At 39.7% G+C, this 17,510-nt stretch overlaps 1 protein-coding gene across 1 annotated transcript; it reads left to right on the forward strand.

Annotated features, from left to right (window-relative positions):
• The first annotated feature begins 19 nt into the window (after positions 1–19).
• LOC139454388 (probable aminopeptidase NPEPL1) lies at positions 20–16,893 on the forward strand. Its single transcript, XM_071236054.1, has 13 exons — positions 20–110; positions 2,125–2,289; positions 3,859–4,041; positions 5,737–5,994; positions 6,220–6,301; positions 8,031–8,173; positions 9,183–9,260; positions 9,826–9,926; positions 11,411–11,465; positions 12,384–12,465; positions 12,875–13,038; positions 13,791–13,901; positions 14,979–16,893. The coding sequence occupies exons 2-13, from the start codon at positions 2,143–2,145 to the stop codon at positions 15,129–15,131; spliced, it is 1,557 nt and encodes a 518-aa protein (XP_071092155.1). The 5' UTR covers positions 20–110; positions 2,125–2,142; the 3' UTR covers positions 15,132–16,893.
• The last annotated feature ends 617 nt before the right edge of the window (positions 16,894–17,510 follow it).

Here is a 17,510-nt window from a genome sequence, read left to right on the forward strand (position 1 = left end):
TACGGTTTCCTACTCATGAGCGGTCACGCATTTTTAGCAAGGTAGAGTTTCTCGGAAGAGGCATTCCTGCAGCAGATTCAAGCTGAATGAACTGATCGACTAATTCCAAGGTTTATTGAGTTGTGATTGATCCGATTTTGTATAACGTAATCACATACGAAGCATGATTTTCTTATGTCGAAAGGTTATTCAGTGGTCCATTATCAGCTGATTATGCGCTAGTTTTGGAGCTATCGGCGATATCTTTTCTCAAGTAAAATTTAGGCAGCTTTCAGAACTGAAACAAGGGAAGGCCCTAGGCAAGAGTTGGACAAGTTTGAACCTTGTTCTTTTTGGACTGTAGACTTGTAACGGGTATTCACAAGCAGTGAAAATGTTTCGATTTATGCAGAGATAACACGGCGACTATGTGTCTGCTTGTAATTTATTTGAATGGTTTGTAATATTCATTGGACAAGAGTTCTCTGAGATAGCCCTCAGACCATTGCTACCCATGCTTAAAATAATAACCCTGTACCTGTAGTCAAGATTTACCTACTGTATAATTCCTGTCTACCCTGGCTGCAAAATTGTAGCTATCTACTGTCCTGCATTTACCACATTACATAGCTACATAACTTTCATAACCTTTATGATAACTGGCTTCCAATTATCTTAATCAGCTCTCTGTGTCCATCAATCAATTTACTGTATAAACATTGATGTTAATAAGTATATATATATAACTATGTTGTTTAGCACTATCCATCACTTGCTTGATAAAGGTGTTAGGATCTACACCGAATCTACACTTCTAAATCACACTGAAAGAAACTTTCATAACGTTCTATAAAAGTCTGATACTTATACTGTGCAGGCCTTCCCAAGCTCAGTCAGTGTGGAAATTAGTCGTACCTCTTTGTGTTGAACTCGTGGGGACCTGGAGAGAAGTTCAAGTTACGCGGGGGTCGAGACATCACAGGTATTTTATGGTTAATTTGGATACTTGGGACTCCCAAATGAGTTCGACACAACCAGGAATTCGACACATCCAAGTTCAACAAAACAGGGTTTGACTGTAGTTAATATTGTGGAAGTGTTTCTGCCCTCTTCTTCCTCAAGGACCTTTAAAGGGCCAGTATGTTGACCATTCTTAAGCATTGTTTACAGACAACAGGCAATGAGGCTCTGCTTGTCTTATTCCACAAGAGTAGTTTTTGCTCAAGTGACCATAGAGCAGGTGTAGGCTTATCATGTGACCAGACTTTTCTCTCATTTGTAAACAAATGCTCTTATTGTGAAGTAAGAACAGAATGCAAGCCTTTGAGTGCGCTTCACATATTGTTTTGGGTACTTAAATAGAAATACATCTGTGACTGAAATGCATGACGATATAGCTTTACGCATCAAACTGACCGTATCTCTAGCTCTCCGTAGGGCTTCAATATAAGCATATGGAACCCTACAACAAATGTAAATGAAGGCTTAAGATTGAAAGATATTTTGCGCAACGCTTGGGTTGTTGGCTTTGGCTATGCTGAGCTCTATTGTTTTGGTTTGAGACTTGAATCCTACATGAACCGAAGCTATGACATCACGCTCAGAAATGATATCATGCATGATTTTAAAACACCCAGAACCCTCAAAGCAAAAAACATATATCGATGGAAATGTTAGGAATCTGTAAATGAGAAGGGGTCAAATTTATTTCCTCAGCCATTGTATCTAACAATAGACTCAAATTAAGAGTACATTTCCAAAGGAAATATTTGGTATACTTCAGGTAATTGGTGTAGGAACAAGGGGCAATAAATATTTCCATGACATTCTGTAATTTGTACTCTGATGGAACTGTGCAAAATCACCATTCAACTTTTGTTGAACAGTAACAAAGTCTGAATCATAGCTGTGTTTTTGCATACAATTTCTCAGATGTGTCTACCAACAACAATTTGAAATGTAAACATGGTAAAAGGAATGCACTGCTATCATAAACACTGATGTTTGGGCCATGGATTTACCCCAAAATATATGTGACTCAAAAATACAACAAATGGTCCCTGGAGAAATGTCTCCTTACTGTGCCCTGTTAATTATATTCTTTTTTTTAGACAATTTACTGAAAGAATAACTTCTTTTTTTCAGGTTTAGATATCTGACCTGATGGTTACTTCACTGAAGTTTTCGGCCACCTTGGCCCAATCTGACCCTCAGAATAATGCAGTGGTCATCATTGGCCAGCCTAAAAACCTGGGTCTAATTTCTTTTGATGATGTCCGTTGCAAGTTGGAGCCAAGAGTGGATGCAGATGTAGGTATTCATATGAAAGTCCAGTATTAAGGTTATCCCCTGAATTGAAGCAGGCCAGGATGTGCACGAGTATATTAAATATACTATTTGAAATTGTACATCATAACATGTGCTAAACTGAGCCATGGCTGGAAAAGTCTTGTACCCTGATGTTACACATGTGACCACGTCATGGTGCTACAAGCAGTCTTATGATAGAACCACCAGTCAAAACGACCCGTGAGGAACTGGGGTAGAACAGGTCTTCAGCAACCCATGCTTGCAGTTAAAGGCAACTATGGTTGTTGTAAGAGGCCACTAATGGGATTGGTTGGTCAGGCTCGCTGACTCAGTTGATACATGTCATGATATCCTATTTGTGTGGATCAATGCTCATGATGTCAGTCACTGGATTGTTTGGTCCAGACTCGATTATTTACAGACCGCCGTCATGTAGTTGGAATATTGCTGTATGCAGCATTAACAAACAAACCAGTCAAAAGCACAAGGTATGGGATTTGCTTGAAGGTGCAGAGCTCATATGCAAAAGCTACTTCAATGCTTTTATTATTCACCCATGAAGAGATCACCCATTTAAAAAACATACAGCAGTATTACACATTGTATGATACCAAAGCATGTGCTTATGTACTGCAGGAACACGTTTCAGTAACAAATATTGAAAACTCCCAACCTCCCTGGGGTTTTTCAATGACATTGCGTGTAGAGATGATAGATCACTGAGAGGAGCTTTTGCACACTCAATGACCCGAGCAACCCTGTTGCTAGGTTGACATCACATGGCATTGTTGAATTTTGCAGTATTATAACTCAATTAAACTAATCTGTGGATTGCGTATATGTCTGCCTATTCACCCACAACATTGAAAATAAAATACTAAACTTGCTCCCATGTAAACTGATGTAATACCATTTTTTAAAACTCGCTTTCGCTCGTCAGATACTAGAACTATTCACTCATTTCATTAAATTGGTATTAAGGAGCTTGTTTAGTATTCTATACATAACTTTGCATTTGACATTCTAATGATTGGCATTTAGGTATTATGTATGTTTGACTGGTCTTGGAACTTGAATATGCCAATTTTCTGCATTTTAACAACACAAGACGAGTAACTGTGGCTTCGTGCATAAGATGTAGAATTATGCAAAAGCAACTGAATATCTAAAAAATCAAGGTGGATTCCTAACAATATTAACAAAACAGTGCCGTGAAACAAGCTGCTAATTGGAATATATGTGACATACATAGTGTATCCATATTCCCTGTGAGAAACTGTATCCCTTATGTAGGGAAGGTGTTTTTTTCGTTTTTTTTTTATACTATCTTGAAATTTCAAGATACTATCTTGAAATTTGAACTTATTATCTTGAAATTTCAACTTATTATCTTGAAATTTCAACTTAATATTTTAATATAGTATCTTGAAATTTCAAGATAGTATCTTGAAATTGCAACTTAGTTTCTTGAAATTTCAACTTAGGATCTTGAAACCCAAAAACAAATGGCCCTAAAATGCTTCCGTACTTATAGGAAAAGATATCAGTAATATGTGTCTTCCATTTCAGACGTTCAACACTGCTGTGGCGGGGCTGCATCCATCCCCGACTGACTCCTGTTCCTTGTGGCTTAACAATGCCACTGTCGCTGCCCTGCCCACCAAGTGTAGCAGGCACAACACACCCTCGCGCTGTCACTCACTGACCAAGATCGTCAAGAGTTGCCTTGTTGGGGGAGATGAATATGTTGTGGTATGTAGTCCCTTCTCCCTGCTGAATGAGTTGGATTTCACACCGCTTTGAACAGTATGCAAGTTATATCACGGCTTAATGTGGGAGAACAGCCTAAGGTGATGCAGGTCTCAGACCATTTCCACTTTGGTGAACCCCACGAGCACGGGTATGGTGCTGACAAACCAGAAACACAATCAGGGCAAACCAGGATGCGAAACCACAATCATAGGTTTCTGATTGCCCAAGGGAAGCAACTCTGTTTTCCAAGATGGCTTACATATACTACTCAGTGTTTAAAATTCAACATAAAAGTTTAGGTTTCGTGTGATAGTCCTAATGTACTTGGAAGCCCAACTCAGACACCATATACTGACTCCACACCAAACAGTCCTTGTTATCCCCCGACATATAATGTGTGGGGATATAATCAACACCTCTTCTGTCCGTCTGTAATCGTTTCGAAAACCGTTCAACATTTTTCATACAAACTTGGTACATGTATTAATCAAGGGCTGACTCTGATCATAGTGGCGTGTTTGTTCCGGACCATAACTCTAAACCTAATTGGTATTCTTTCTTGAAACTGTGCACATACAAAGACCAGGTTGCCAAATGGTGCCGTTTGCTACTTAGGGGTATTTATAACTTATATTTTTTCCGTTTCTATGGCAATAAGTTTGAATTTGACTCTGTTTATGGTGATATGTACCTGACATAGAAATCAAAGTTCCGAATCCCAATTCCATGGTATTGTTTTGATAGCTCAATAACTACTCTTGTATACAGACAGACAGATTAGATAGAAATTCTCTTATCAAGTTGGACTTAAAGTAACTTCAGCAACCCATGCTTACCATAAAAGGTGACTTTTCTTGTCGTAAGAGGACTATAATGGGATCGAATGGTCAGGATCACTGACTTGGTTGATACATGTCATCTTATCCCAATTGTGTGGATCGATGCTCATGATGTCAATCACTGGATTGTCTGGTGCAGACTCAATTATTTACAGACCGCTGTCATATATCTGGAATATTGCTGAGTGTGGCGTAAAACAAGAAACAAACGACCAAAAAAACTTAAAGTAACAGTCAGATCATTTGTTCTTTCGTATTTGTAGGGGCTGGGGTGATTTGTCACCTTTTGAACACTCTTGTTTTATCCCCTTAGGGCTGAGTGAGGGCCATGGTAACAAGTACCATCTTTTAATGTTGTTTGGTACAACAGAGCCAGGGATTGAACCACTGACCTTACACTATATGGACAGACGTTCATGAGGAAGTTAATTTTAAAAGAAAACCATTTAGGGGGTCCGTGGATTCAAATACTAAGGAAGAACACCTTAAAGACCCCAGGACACCCTTTCAGTCAGAACACTGATGTATATAATGGGTTGACGTACCTCTGCATGATTGTCAAAGCATATTGTGCTGCATTCTACATACAGCATAGTGTAGTTAATTTCTGAACTGTAAATGGTCTACAATCAATCTCTTTAAAATCAGATCTTAGTTCTCGCTACCGCTCAACAAAGATCTGATGTGACCCGTAATGGGATGTCCTCAGATCTTTGGTTAGCGGTAGCGAGAACTAAGATCTGATTTTAATGAGATTAGGTCTACAATCTGAGGTTGTCCTAAAAATTTATGCATCTTTTTTATTGGAACATTCATAGATTTCTAATCCTGTATCAATTCTTCATTGTTTTTCCAGATTGTCTGTGAGAGAGGTGATGCCCTGGCCTCAGCAACGGCGGTGGGGCGAGCTCTGCCTCTGTACACGGCCAAGTCGAATCAGGGAGGAGGCAAGCGCACTGTCAATGTGGAGTTCCTCCTTGTGGGACAGTACAGTGACACACCTCTCAGTGACACCGACATCCAGTGTATGGCTGTTGCTGCAGAGAATGTTCGTCTTGCTGCAAAGATTGTCGATATTCCTTGTGCTGAAATGCATACAGATGCCTTTCTAGATGTAAGCAGAGACTGTTAATCTTTAGTCTTCAGTTAGTTTAGGTTGTTTGAAGGATAATATATTTACTTCTGAAGCATCCCACCCAAACATTGAAAAGGCCCATGTATTTTCAGTAAACCAAATTAAGCATTCAAGAGTCAGTTTATCTTTTCTGAATTTACTAGTCTTGGACTTCATATCAAACCCTGCTTTTGAGATTCCAGTAACAGAGATGGTTGTTTTCAGGAGGTGAGAAGAGTCGGCATTGACCTTGGTATCCAACCAGTCATTATTCAGGGGGAAGAACTCCAGAAGCAGGGATTTGGAGGTATGGCAAGCAGTTCATTTGTAGGGGTGTTGCTACTTGAATACAGTCCCATGTATCTGAATATGCTTCTCTATGCTAACACTATGTTTACCAAAGACAATTGCGTGCTTAATTTAAACATTTTGTGCAAGTACCTACTGATTTATTTTAGTGAGCGAGTGAGTGAGTATGGTTTTACGCTACTTTTAGCAATATTCCAGCAATATCATGATGGGGGACACTAGAAATGGGATTCACACATTTTACCCATGTTGAGAATCAAACCTGGTCTTCGGCATGATGAGCGAACGCTTTAACCACTGGGCTACGAAACCGCCCCTGATTTATTTTAGTTGCAAATAGAATGTGGTTCAAATTGGAGTGCAGATAATGCATTGGCCATCTGAAAGGTCTACTGTCATTTTGGAAATAGTCCTTTATTTCCTGATGGCCTCTGGTTGATCCACACACTAGTCACTGTTAGGTCTGTTCCAGAATCGACCGCCTCCGTGGTCTAGTGGTAGAGCGTCCACCCTGCTGTGTCGAACCATACCAAAAGATGGTACTTGTTGTTACCCTGCCTGGCACTCAACATTAATGGACATAAACAAAGACTGGTCGGCTTGGAGTCAGTATAGTGTGCCTGAGTGATTTATTCGAGTTAAACTCGGGCATGGTACCTCAGAGGGCAAGCACTATAAAATATCTCTCACACACGCACTCACATTGCTAGATCATGTATATAAGTGAAGTTATCTTGAACTTGATGACGTTAAATGAGAGAGAGAGGCTAGATCATGTAAGTGAAGTTATCTTGAACTTGATGACGTTAAATGAGAGAGAGAGAGAGGCTAGATCATGTAAGTGAAGTTATCTTGAACTTGATGACGTTAAATGAGAGAGAGAGAGAGAAAGATGCAATAAACCTAATATATTTGGCTTCAAATGGGAAGCATTAACCATGTTTTCTAGGCCGAATAGAAACACTTCTCAATATACCCACAAAGTTTGAAATTCTACTATCCCTCTGGTAACATGAGACAACATGGATAAAGTGAACATGCTAGTGTGTAGCCGGCTTGATTTAGCTATGCAAAACATGCATGCAACCTGTTATTGAAAAAGGCTCCCAAATATTTGTCTACAGGAACCAAGTGTTTGTCAAATCTTTCAAAATTTGTGTCTAAACCTTACATTGTGTCCACACAACACCAATCTTTGAGCACATTCAATACCTCTAGTCTTTTTTGCCATACTATATCAATATTCCCTATGTTACTGTTGTATATAATTTGTCATGCCTTCTTAGGCTTGAGATGTCCCCATGGTCTAGTTGTAGAGTGTCCGCCCGGAGAGCGGAAGGTACGAGGTTTGATCCCTGGCCACGTCATACCAAAAGACGTTAAAAGATGGTACTTGTTGTTACCCTGTCTGGCGTTCGGCATTAAGGTGCTAAAACAAGGACTGGTAGGTTTGGAGTCAGTTTACTCTGTCAGAGTGGGGTGTTCAGTCTGGACGAGTACAAGCAGCCACACACACACTCACACACTTGCATGCAGGTCGCTATATGTCTTGGACGCGACATCAAACCCCATTTCACCTCACCTCTTGGGCTGGAAGTCTAACTGTGGATACTTATGTGTCATGCACCTGTTGCAAGTTGAATCAAATTCTTAAATCTAGCAAGTAGCTACCTTGTGGCAAGGTGCTTGTTTCTGAGTCTGACAATGTTCCCTTTCACTCTGTTCAGGTATATATGGTGTAGGCATGGCTGCGATCCACCAGCCAGCTCTTGCTGTTCTAAGTCACAAACCTTCCGGGGCCACAAAAAGCATTGCGTGGGTGGGAAAAGGTATTGTCTACGACACTGGTGGCCTCTGCATCAAGTCAAAGGTAAGCTGCAATGGTGACTAATGGAACAACACATTCTTTTGTGTATTTACTATGAGGTATCCCTTGATGTTTGTTTGTTGTTTAACTCCACACTCAGCAATATTCTAGCTATATGATGGTGGTCTGTATATTATCAAGTCTGGACCACACAATCCAGTGATTGACAACATGAGCATGGATCTACGCAATTGGGATACGATGATATGCATCAACCGAGTCAGTGAGCCTGACCACCCGATCCTGTTGGTCAACAACCATAGTCGCTTTTTACAGCAAGCATGGGTTGTATCCTTACAGTGAGAGACCCGTGAAGATTCAAGCTAGAATAGGTCTTCAAAGTGAGTATTATACGTGAAGAAATAAGTCTTGTGTACATTGATCAATCGGAAGGGGTGCTAATTGGGATTGTTCACTAGCCAATATATTAGCAAATATTGCCGTGGGTGCTTATTAGAGCGAGGCGCTGATTAAGTCGAATACGGTAGTATGGGTTCTCACGCACCTCCTGCATCATCATAAAGTCTGCAGCATGTTTCATTTTTACTTCCATTTAAAAAAACAAAAAAACTTTAAATATTCCTTGTTTTGAACACACAACCCTGGCAGTGAAATGCTACAATACGAAAGAACAACATGATTTCCCCAGAGTTATTATTAACAAAATTTGGTTATGTTCTTGCTTGGAACTTCCAAACCAAAAAAACACCGCCCGACCACACAATTTTCAAAAGCCACTGCCTGAGAACCAATTCTATTATTTTTTTAAGCCATATCAGCTTTTTTTTCATTTGTTGTAACTTGTATCAAAAGTAGAATATATTCACACACTTCTAGTCTGAAATAGTGGACTGTGATGCTGTATCGTGACATCAGTGTATTGTTTCAGTCCTTGTCTTCACTGCATATCTTGTTCTTCATTGTCAGCTATCAACTAACATGGACTTCTGATTTATGAATTGCTATTTGTGGTGTCAGCCCTCCTGTTGACTGTTATTCTGCTGTTTGACAGACCGGCATGTGTGGGATGAAGCGAGACTGCGGAGGGGCAGCAGGGATCCTGGCTGCTTTCCACACTGCTGTCAAACTGGTGAGAGAAGACTGTCACACTCATCTGTTCTGACATTGCTGTCCCTTTGACTGAAAACTGGCACTGGAAACTGCATCATAAGTCATTTATATAACATATCTGGTGTCCCCTGCTGTGATGTTGCTGGAACATTGCTAAAAGTGGCGTAAAACCATACTCACCCACTCACTCATTTGTATAAATGAGGAGAGTGAAAAAAGAATGACTGGACATGTACACTATGTAGGATGTCGTAAAATCTTCTGATTGGAATTTTTGCATGATCAGTTGTGTAGCCTAGTGGGTTAAGGCTTTCGCTCGTCATGCCGAAGACCTGGGTTCGATTCCCTACATGGGTGCAATGTGTGAAGACCATATCTGGTGTCCCCCACCGTGATATTGCTGGGATATTGCTAAAAGCGGCTTAAACCATACTCACTCACTCACTTACTGAAAGGCCATTGTCTCAATATTGATACAGGTCACAGAGGCTGCTGTCTCGGTCTTAAGACTGTAATATAGAGGACAAAAATGTAAATACTAATTGCCTCAATCACTGTAGTCAATGCAAAAACTGGTGTTTCAGGGCTTCCGAGAAAATCTTCATGCCGTGTTGTGCCTGGCTGAGAATGCTGTGGGACCAACGGCACAGAGACCTGATGATATAGTAACTATGTATTCAGGGAGGTAGGTACCCAGATCTAATGATAAACATAGAGAAAGCATGTTGTCTTTATACTAAATATACATGATACTAAACAGAAGTCAAATTTTCTTTGTAATTATCAGGATCACTGATTGTTTGCACAGCGTAACTAAAACTTTCATGTACAGTCGTGCCTCGTTTATACGGACACTTGCGTCATTTGACAATTCGTCCGTATAAACGAATTTCCGTATAACTGAAACCAGCTTCTTACTGGAAGAGTTACTTCCCTTCAATTATGCAACTCATGACAGATTGCAGAGCAAACAGATACATCCACTCAATCTTTATTCATACATGTTTTTAAAAGTCTGTCATGGAAGTTTGAACTGTCACCAATTGTCGATTTTCCTATGGTATGTCCAAATTCAGTGCCATAATGCTTACTGATGGTTTCTAAACTTGCTGACGGGTGTTTTTCTTTAAACAGACAAATTTCCCTTTGCTGTAACTGCGTTTCGCTTACGTTTTCTGGTTGACAGGCCATACTTACACAACTTTGACCTGTGATCTCCACAGACGCCATATTTATCGAAGGGGATTACATGTACAATAAACAAGCTTGTCTCAAACGTAACTCAGTGTCACTTGGTTAATTGACTTCTCACGAATCAAAGGATTACCACCAGCGGAAGTGTATTGTCCGGATAAGTGAGACAATTTTGTGTGCATTTCAGTGTTTTGTGTATGAAAATGACCGTCCGGTTCGGGAAACTGAATTTCCGGATATACGGGTAAATTTATATAGAATTATTTTGTTTTGAATGAAAATCGTCCGGGAAGCGAGGTTTCCAGATATCTGAAGTCCGTATAAGCGGGGAATGCCTGTACATTATAATTAGGGCTGGGACAATACACCAACTGTGTGATCCAATACGTATCACAATACCTTGCTCACGATCCGATTTGTTTCACGATACTTGCCAGTGCTCTCTTCTGTGGTGTGTAAGCCATCTTTTTCATAGACAGGATGTCCAAAAACCTGGCTTACGATTTACAGTTGGCATTGTCAATATGGCAGAATAGATGAAAATATTTACGTTTTAATTACTCATTTTCACTTGTAATTAGTGTTTACTTTTGTTTTTAGAAACGTTTTTTAAAGAAAACATTTAAGAATCGATACTTTTTACTTAGTGTGTGATTATGATCGATACTTGTATCGAGATGGAAAAAAATCACTATCCACCGATGCATCGGTATTGTCCCATTACTACTCATCATACTATGCCATTATCACGATGGGTCATCAATGGTGTTGGGGCGGTCGGGTAGCCTAGTGGTTAAAGCGTTGGCTCGTCACGCCGAAGACCCGGGTTCGATTCCCGACATGGGTACAATGTGTGAAGCCCATTTCTGGTGTCCCCCGCCGTGATATTGCTGGAATATTGCTAAAAGCGGCGTAAAACCATACTCACTCACTCACTCACTCAATGGTGTTTAACAGCAATGTTCCTGTTTACAGAACTGTAGAACTGAACAACACAGATGCTGAAGGGAGACTGGTGTTGGGAGATGGTGTAAGTTAATGCCATTTGTCTATCCCTGATACTTAAATTTGGACGTTCAGTTATTTAGAAAAGCATATGTTGAGAATTTTAAGCATGTCTATTTGATCATCTTGCTGTTTTCAAATGTTCTGCCCACATTAAGAGTAGTTGTGAGGATAGGACATGTTTCTGAAAGGTTGGCTTTTCAATTGAATTCTGAGGCAAGCTTAGATTACAGATCAGACCTCTTAACATGATATGATACCTCTGTGTGAAGTGGGAAAGTTCACCGACGCAAACTCCTTTTAATCGTTTATCACATCATTATGCGGAGTGATATGACATTACAGTAACGGTCTTTATTTAGAGCATTTGATTTAGTGTACTAACAATTGGCCCTACTGTTGGAAACTACTTACCTTCTTGATTGTTAAACAACTGAAGAGATACAACCTACATCATATCCTCCCAAGGGATTTGGGACTGCATTAACTCACTCACTCTCTTCTATGGTGATAATAAAGCAATCATTTTGAAGCTGGCCACATTGATAGCTTGCTAATTTCACACAAAATATGATATCATATTGAGCATAAGAGTCTCCCACTATTTGACTGCTCCAGGTTTTACTTCCAATCCCGTGAAGATCCGAGGAAGAATAGGTCTTCAGCAACCCATGCTTGCCGTAAAAGGCGACCATGCTTTTTGTAAGAGTCGGCTAACGGGATCGGGTGGTCAGTCTCACTGACTTGGTTGATGCATGTCATCGTATGCCAGTTATGTGGATCGATGCTCATGAAGTCAATCACAGGATTGTCTGGTCCAGACTCGATTATTTACAGACCGCTGTCATATAGCTGGAATATTGCTGAGAGCGGCGTTAAACAACAAACAAAGAAACAAACAAACTTCCGATCCTGCGGTGTACAGTAGATCTCTTTCTTCCAGGTTGCTTATGCCCAGAAAGACCTGAAAGCTGATGTCATCGTGGACATGGCAACACTTACTGGGGCCCAATCAGTTGCAACAGGTCAGTAGAGCACTCGGCAACTAACATACTTATCAGCTCATGTGTCGTTATAAGTTGTTCGTTGTTGTCTACCATTAAGTTGTTACATTTTTTACTTCTGTGCTGCCGTCATATAGCTGGAATATTGCTTAGTGCCGCATTAAACAACAAACAAACAAACTTCTTTCGTGACCTTGTGCAGTTCAAGACATCTTGATTGGAAATCAAATACGTCTGCCAGTGGCCGAAAATATTTGAATAGCAATGCTGACTGCAATTGTATTTAAGTGGCTATCTTTGTTCTAGTTTATGCTTTTGGAATAATAATTTATAATAATAATAATAATAATAATAATAATAATAATAATAATGAACGTTTGTAATGCATCCCAAATGCATGCTCAAATCTGTGTTTGTATTTTCATTATAGGTCGTTACCATGCAAGTATTGTGACAAACAGCGAGGACATGGAACTTGCCTGTGTGAAGGCTGGTCAGAACAGTGGTGACTTGGTTCACCCCATGCCATACTGCCCAGAGCTACACTTCAGTGAATTTGCTAGTGCGCTGGCTGATATGAAGAACTCTGTCGCTGTTAGTAGTGTTTGCCTACAGTACATTTCTGATGAGAAGCGTATACCTGTTCACTAATATGTATATGTATGCCTTGTATTCCTTGGTTAGAAACCCATATGATTATCGTAATAGGCGGCAAACAGGTCCTGGTGGTCAGGGTCGCTGACTTGGATGATGCATGTCATTGTATCCTGAATGTGTAGATCAATGCTCGTGATGTCAATCACTGGCTTGTCTGGTCCAGACTCAAGTGGGGCGGTCGGGTAGCCTAGTGATTAAAGCGTTCGCTCCTCATGCCGAAGACCTGGGTTGGATTCCCGACATAGGTACAATGTCTGAAGCCCATTTCTGGTGTCCCCCGCTGTGAAATTGCTGGAATATTGCTATAAGCAGCATAAAACCATACTCACTCACTCACTCACTCACTCATTAAGACTCAAGTGTTTACAGACTGTGTCATATAGCTGAAATATGGCTGAGTGCAGCATTCAACAACGAACAAACAAACAAACTCTAATATATCTCAATGGATAGAGTCTATACTGAAGTAAAGAAAGGCATGTGCACTTTCAAGACCATGATTATGGTATCTTCAGCTGTGACTCTACAGTCTATGGATTATGACCCCTGACTGTTGACGACAGTGCTTCAAGAAAATCCAGCCTATGGATACAAATTGAATATAATCCTGTACTATGGTAAAGTACATTCTCTAGTTTAGTCATATGTTGGTCAACCATTTTACCATCACCATAATGATTTTGTTGCAGGATCGTAACAATGCCCAGGTGTCCTGTGCGGGACTGTTTATTGGCTCCCACCTTGGCTTTGACTACTCTGGTGTGTGGCTTCACATTGACATGGCAGCACCAGTTCATGTGGTGAGTTATCTTCCCTTGTCAGTTTGCATTATGGAGAACACCTGGTTGCATTCAGGAACTGGAAGACATGGGTACAAGTAGATCTGTTCTTGGTTTTTCCAACAACGATGTACTGGGTATTGTGGTGTATTGTGTACCCCATTCAGTGGGTATCTAAGTTAAAATAGGTCCCCATGGTTGATCGAGGCAGCCTTATTGATCGGGTGTTCAGGCTAAATGACTTGGGTGACTGTGTGTCCTTGTACCCCGTTGACATGAGTCATTGCTCATAATATCAGTCACTGGATTGGTTGCCCTACTTGAATATTCACAGGCCACTGTCATAGCTGGAATATAGCAGAGTGAGGCATAAAAAACAAGCACTCCAGAGAAAAGAATAGGTCTGAAGTTGACTTTTTGTTTCTTTGGGTGAAGGGACATCCTTTTGTACATTGGTACAATAAGTGAAGACATTCATGAGTCTCATGTCAGTTCATTGTCTGATAATCATCCAAAATGTCCTAATTATTATGATTCTTTTGAACACCCTATCTCTATTACATCATTGCCATTATTCCCTTACTTTAGCTGTCATCATACTACAACAAATCTTTAGATTTCAACCAAGTCCTCTTCACATTCCACTATCAATTAATAGTTGTACAAGTAATAGTATCTTGAATCCATGCCTTCTTTGCATGTGCAAGGCAGGAAAACCTAAGTTCTCTCCTGTGTGAGCTATTGACAAAAATTCTGATGGTTTTCATCCAAAATGTCCCAGTTATTACTTTCAAATTTAGTAATGATATTGAAGAATGTCTTATCAATAGTAAAGAAAATCAATGCCAAAATCATTGGCCCCAGTGACATTGCTGGAAGATTTGTACAAGTATTGTTCAGCCTTACTCATTCTATTTTCGGGCGGTTGGGTAACCTAGTGGTTAAAGCGTTCGCTTGTCACGCCGAACACCCGGGTTGGATTCCTGACATTGGTACAAGGTATGAAGCCCAATTCTGGTGTCCACTGCTGTGATATTGCTGGAATATTGCTAAAAGCGGTGTAAATCCATACTCACTCACTCTATTTTCATTGTGCAGGGCGAGAGGGCAACAGGATACGGAGTTAGTCTACTCACGACTCTATTTGGAGAGTTGTCAACCAATTCCATGCTCAAGTTTATAGCCCCATCGGTCAACTGTAGCATGGAAACAGATGAGAACAATTCCCCAAAGAAACAGCGTCTCCAATAAGAACCTATTTTGCCATTTAATAAATGGACATCAACTTAACAAATTCCCCAATCCTGATTTGTTAATTTTTGTCCTTGCACTTAAGATTTGTGAATGGATTATCATGAGTTTGGATACAAATATAAATTTTAGCATATATATAAGCAATTATAGGCCTTGATTTTTATAGGAATTTTTATTGTAAAGAGCAGGATAGATTTTATGGGATATGTTAGTTATGATTTTTAATTTTCATACCAGAATCGATTGTTGTTTTATAATAGTTGTCCTGAAGTATTTACAAGTTACAGTTAATGAGTTTATACCCAAGGTCATATTTGTCTATGTGATGATTATGTGTTTTTGTTGGTAACTTTTATTTTATTTTATTCTTTTTTTTAATGAATCAAACATGTTTGACTGGTTTGAAGTAAGGTGAAGAGACCCATTGCACTATATCGCATGGCTACCGCATGTTATGTGCCATGTTGCCATCACTGTCAGTGTTAGAAAATACACGGGTGTCCTTGAGGTTGCATACAGTGCTCATTAAACTTTGGAAGCATAAAACCTAACATTTAACATAGGACCATGACAAGGACTCCTTGATTTTTAGCTCCAGGTTTAAGAGATACTATTCTGAACCAGAAATGCCAGATACGTTATTTCAGCAGTATTCAGTTTTGGCATATAACTACTTAAAAGTTGCATCTCCGTACCTAGTGGATGGCCCAGTGGGACATAGATATGTCAGGATGCAGGGTTATCTGGCTGATATTCAAGATCCAGCACAATTAAGAACAATCGTCTTGTCAGCAATATCCCCATGCCTGCGGGTCCAAAGCTGCAAATGTAGAGCATCTCTTTCTGCCCATATTAAGCTGACATGAATGTAAAATATCTGAAATATTGTACAGTGTAGTGTTAAAACCAAATCACTTACTCTAAGTGTCATGAATGAAAATGATTGGAAGTTTTTCAACACATATACCATTTATTTGAGGATCACGTTTCTTTCTATGAAACTATGTGATCAATGTCTGAATGATGTATCATTTGTTTTGGCAAGCAATTAGTCCATAGAATTTTGATTGCTTAGTATTTGAAGGTGTAACATGTTTATCAGGGACTAGATCCACTTACAGGCTGATACAACTCAGTAAATATTTAGAGGTCTGCTTGTAGACAACGTAGCCATGATACACACCAATAATTTTGTTAGGGGGTCTGTGGTCAGACTGATAATTGTCCGGCCATTCTGACTTACCCTTTCAGTACGTCTGTACAATATTCCTTTGCAAGATCAGTTCATCACCACACAAAAAGACTTAAAATGTTGGTTTACAATGTCACTATTACTCAGATATGTACTACTTTAAAAAAGCTAAGGACCACTGGATTCTTTCATATTACTATAGTTAATCTGTTATGCCATGACATATAAACTATAGTAATGTGAAGAATCAGGTGGTCCTTAACTTTTTTTAGTATTATACATGGCAGGGGCATGGGGCCTCGGGCACATCTTTCCATTACTTATATTGACAACATGCATGCAAGATGTTGACAATTGTAAAATGTATGTTTCCGTGTTTGACTACATCTGTGATTCTTGTGTTTTAGTGATGGGGCTCTTTTGCCACACCGTTATGAATACTTACGTTGATGTATGAGTGATATATTGAGGTCATATGTTCAAAGAAATATAATCGTGTAAAATTTTAAACCAAGGAAAATGTTTTTGTATAATGACCACTATTTTTAGTTATTTAATTGAATAAAATATATTATGCAATATTTGCCTCTATCGTTTTTTAAAATGGAGTCATCTGAAGTGGGAGGCATTGTTAAGAAAGTAATGGATTATTACTGTTTCAGTGTCTTTTGCTTGACCATTCAGATCACCATAATGTTGAGTGGACTTGCTCAAGGTAACAGTAGGCTTTTTGCTTACAAAAGATGGTTTACACTATTAATCCATCAGCTATATATGTGTGGAGGGGCGGTCGGGTAACCTAGTGGTTAAAGCGTTCGCTCGTCACGCCGAAGACCCCGGTTCGATTCCCGTAACAGGTACAATGTGTGAAGCCTATTTCTGGTGTCCCCCACTGTGATATTGCTGGAAAATTGCTAAAAGTGGCGTAAAACCATACTCACTCACTCATCTATGTGTGGAAGGCAATTAGCCTTCATCCATCAACCAGCCATATATGAAATGAAGACTGTTCATCAGTCTTCCAGCTATGTACAGAAGGCAGTACACTGTGCCAGCGAAAAAAAAAGTACTAGTAATATATTTCATACTGTAAATCTGGAAAGTTGTGCAGGCAGGAAGACACTGCAAAAGCTGCCAGTGACACTCTAGCAATTGTTTCATGACTAAGTAAGTTGAATAAAATT

This window comes from Haliotis cracherodii, unplaced genomic scaffold (genome assembly GCF_022045235.1).
Source record: "Haliotis cracherodii isolate W230 unplaced genomic scaffold, xgHalCrac1.p SCAF_10, whole genome shotgun sequence".
Taxonomy (NCBI): Eukaryota; Metazoa; Mollusca; class Gastropoda; order Lepetellida; family Haliotidae; genus Haliotis; species Haliotis cracherodii.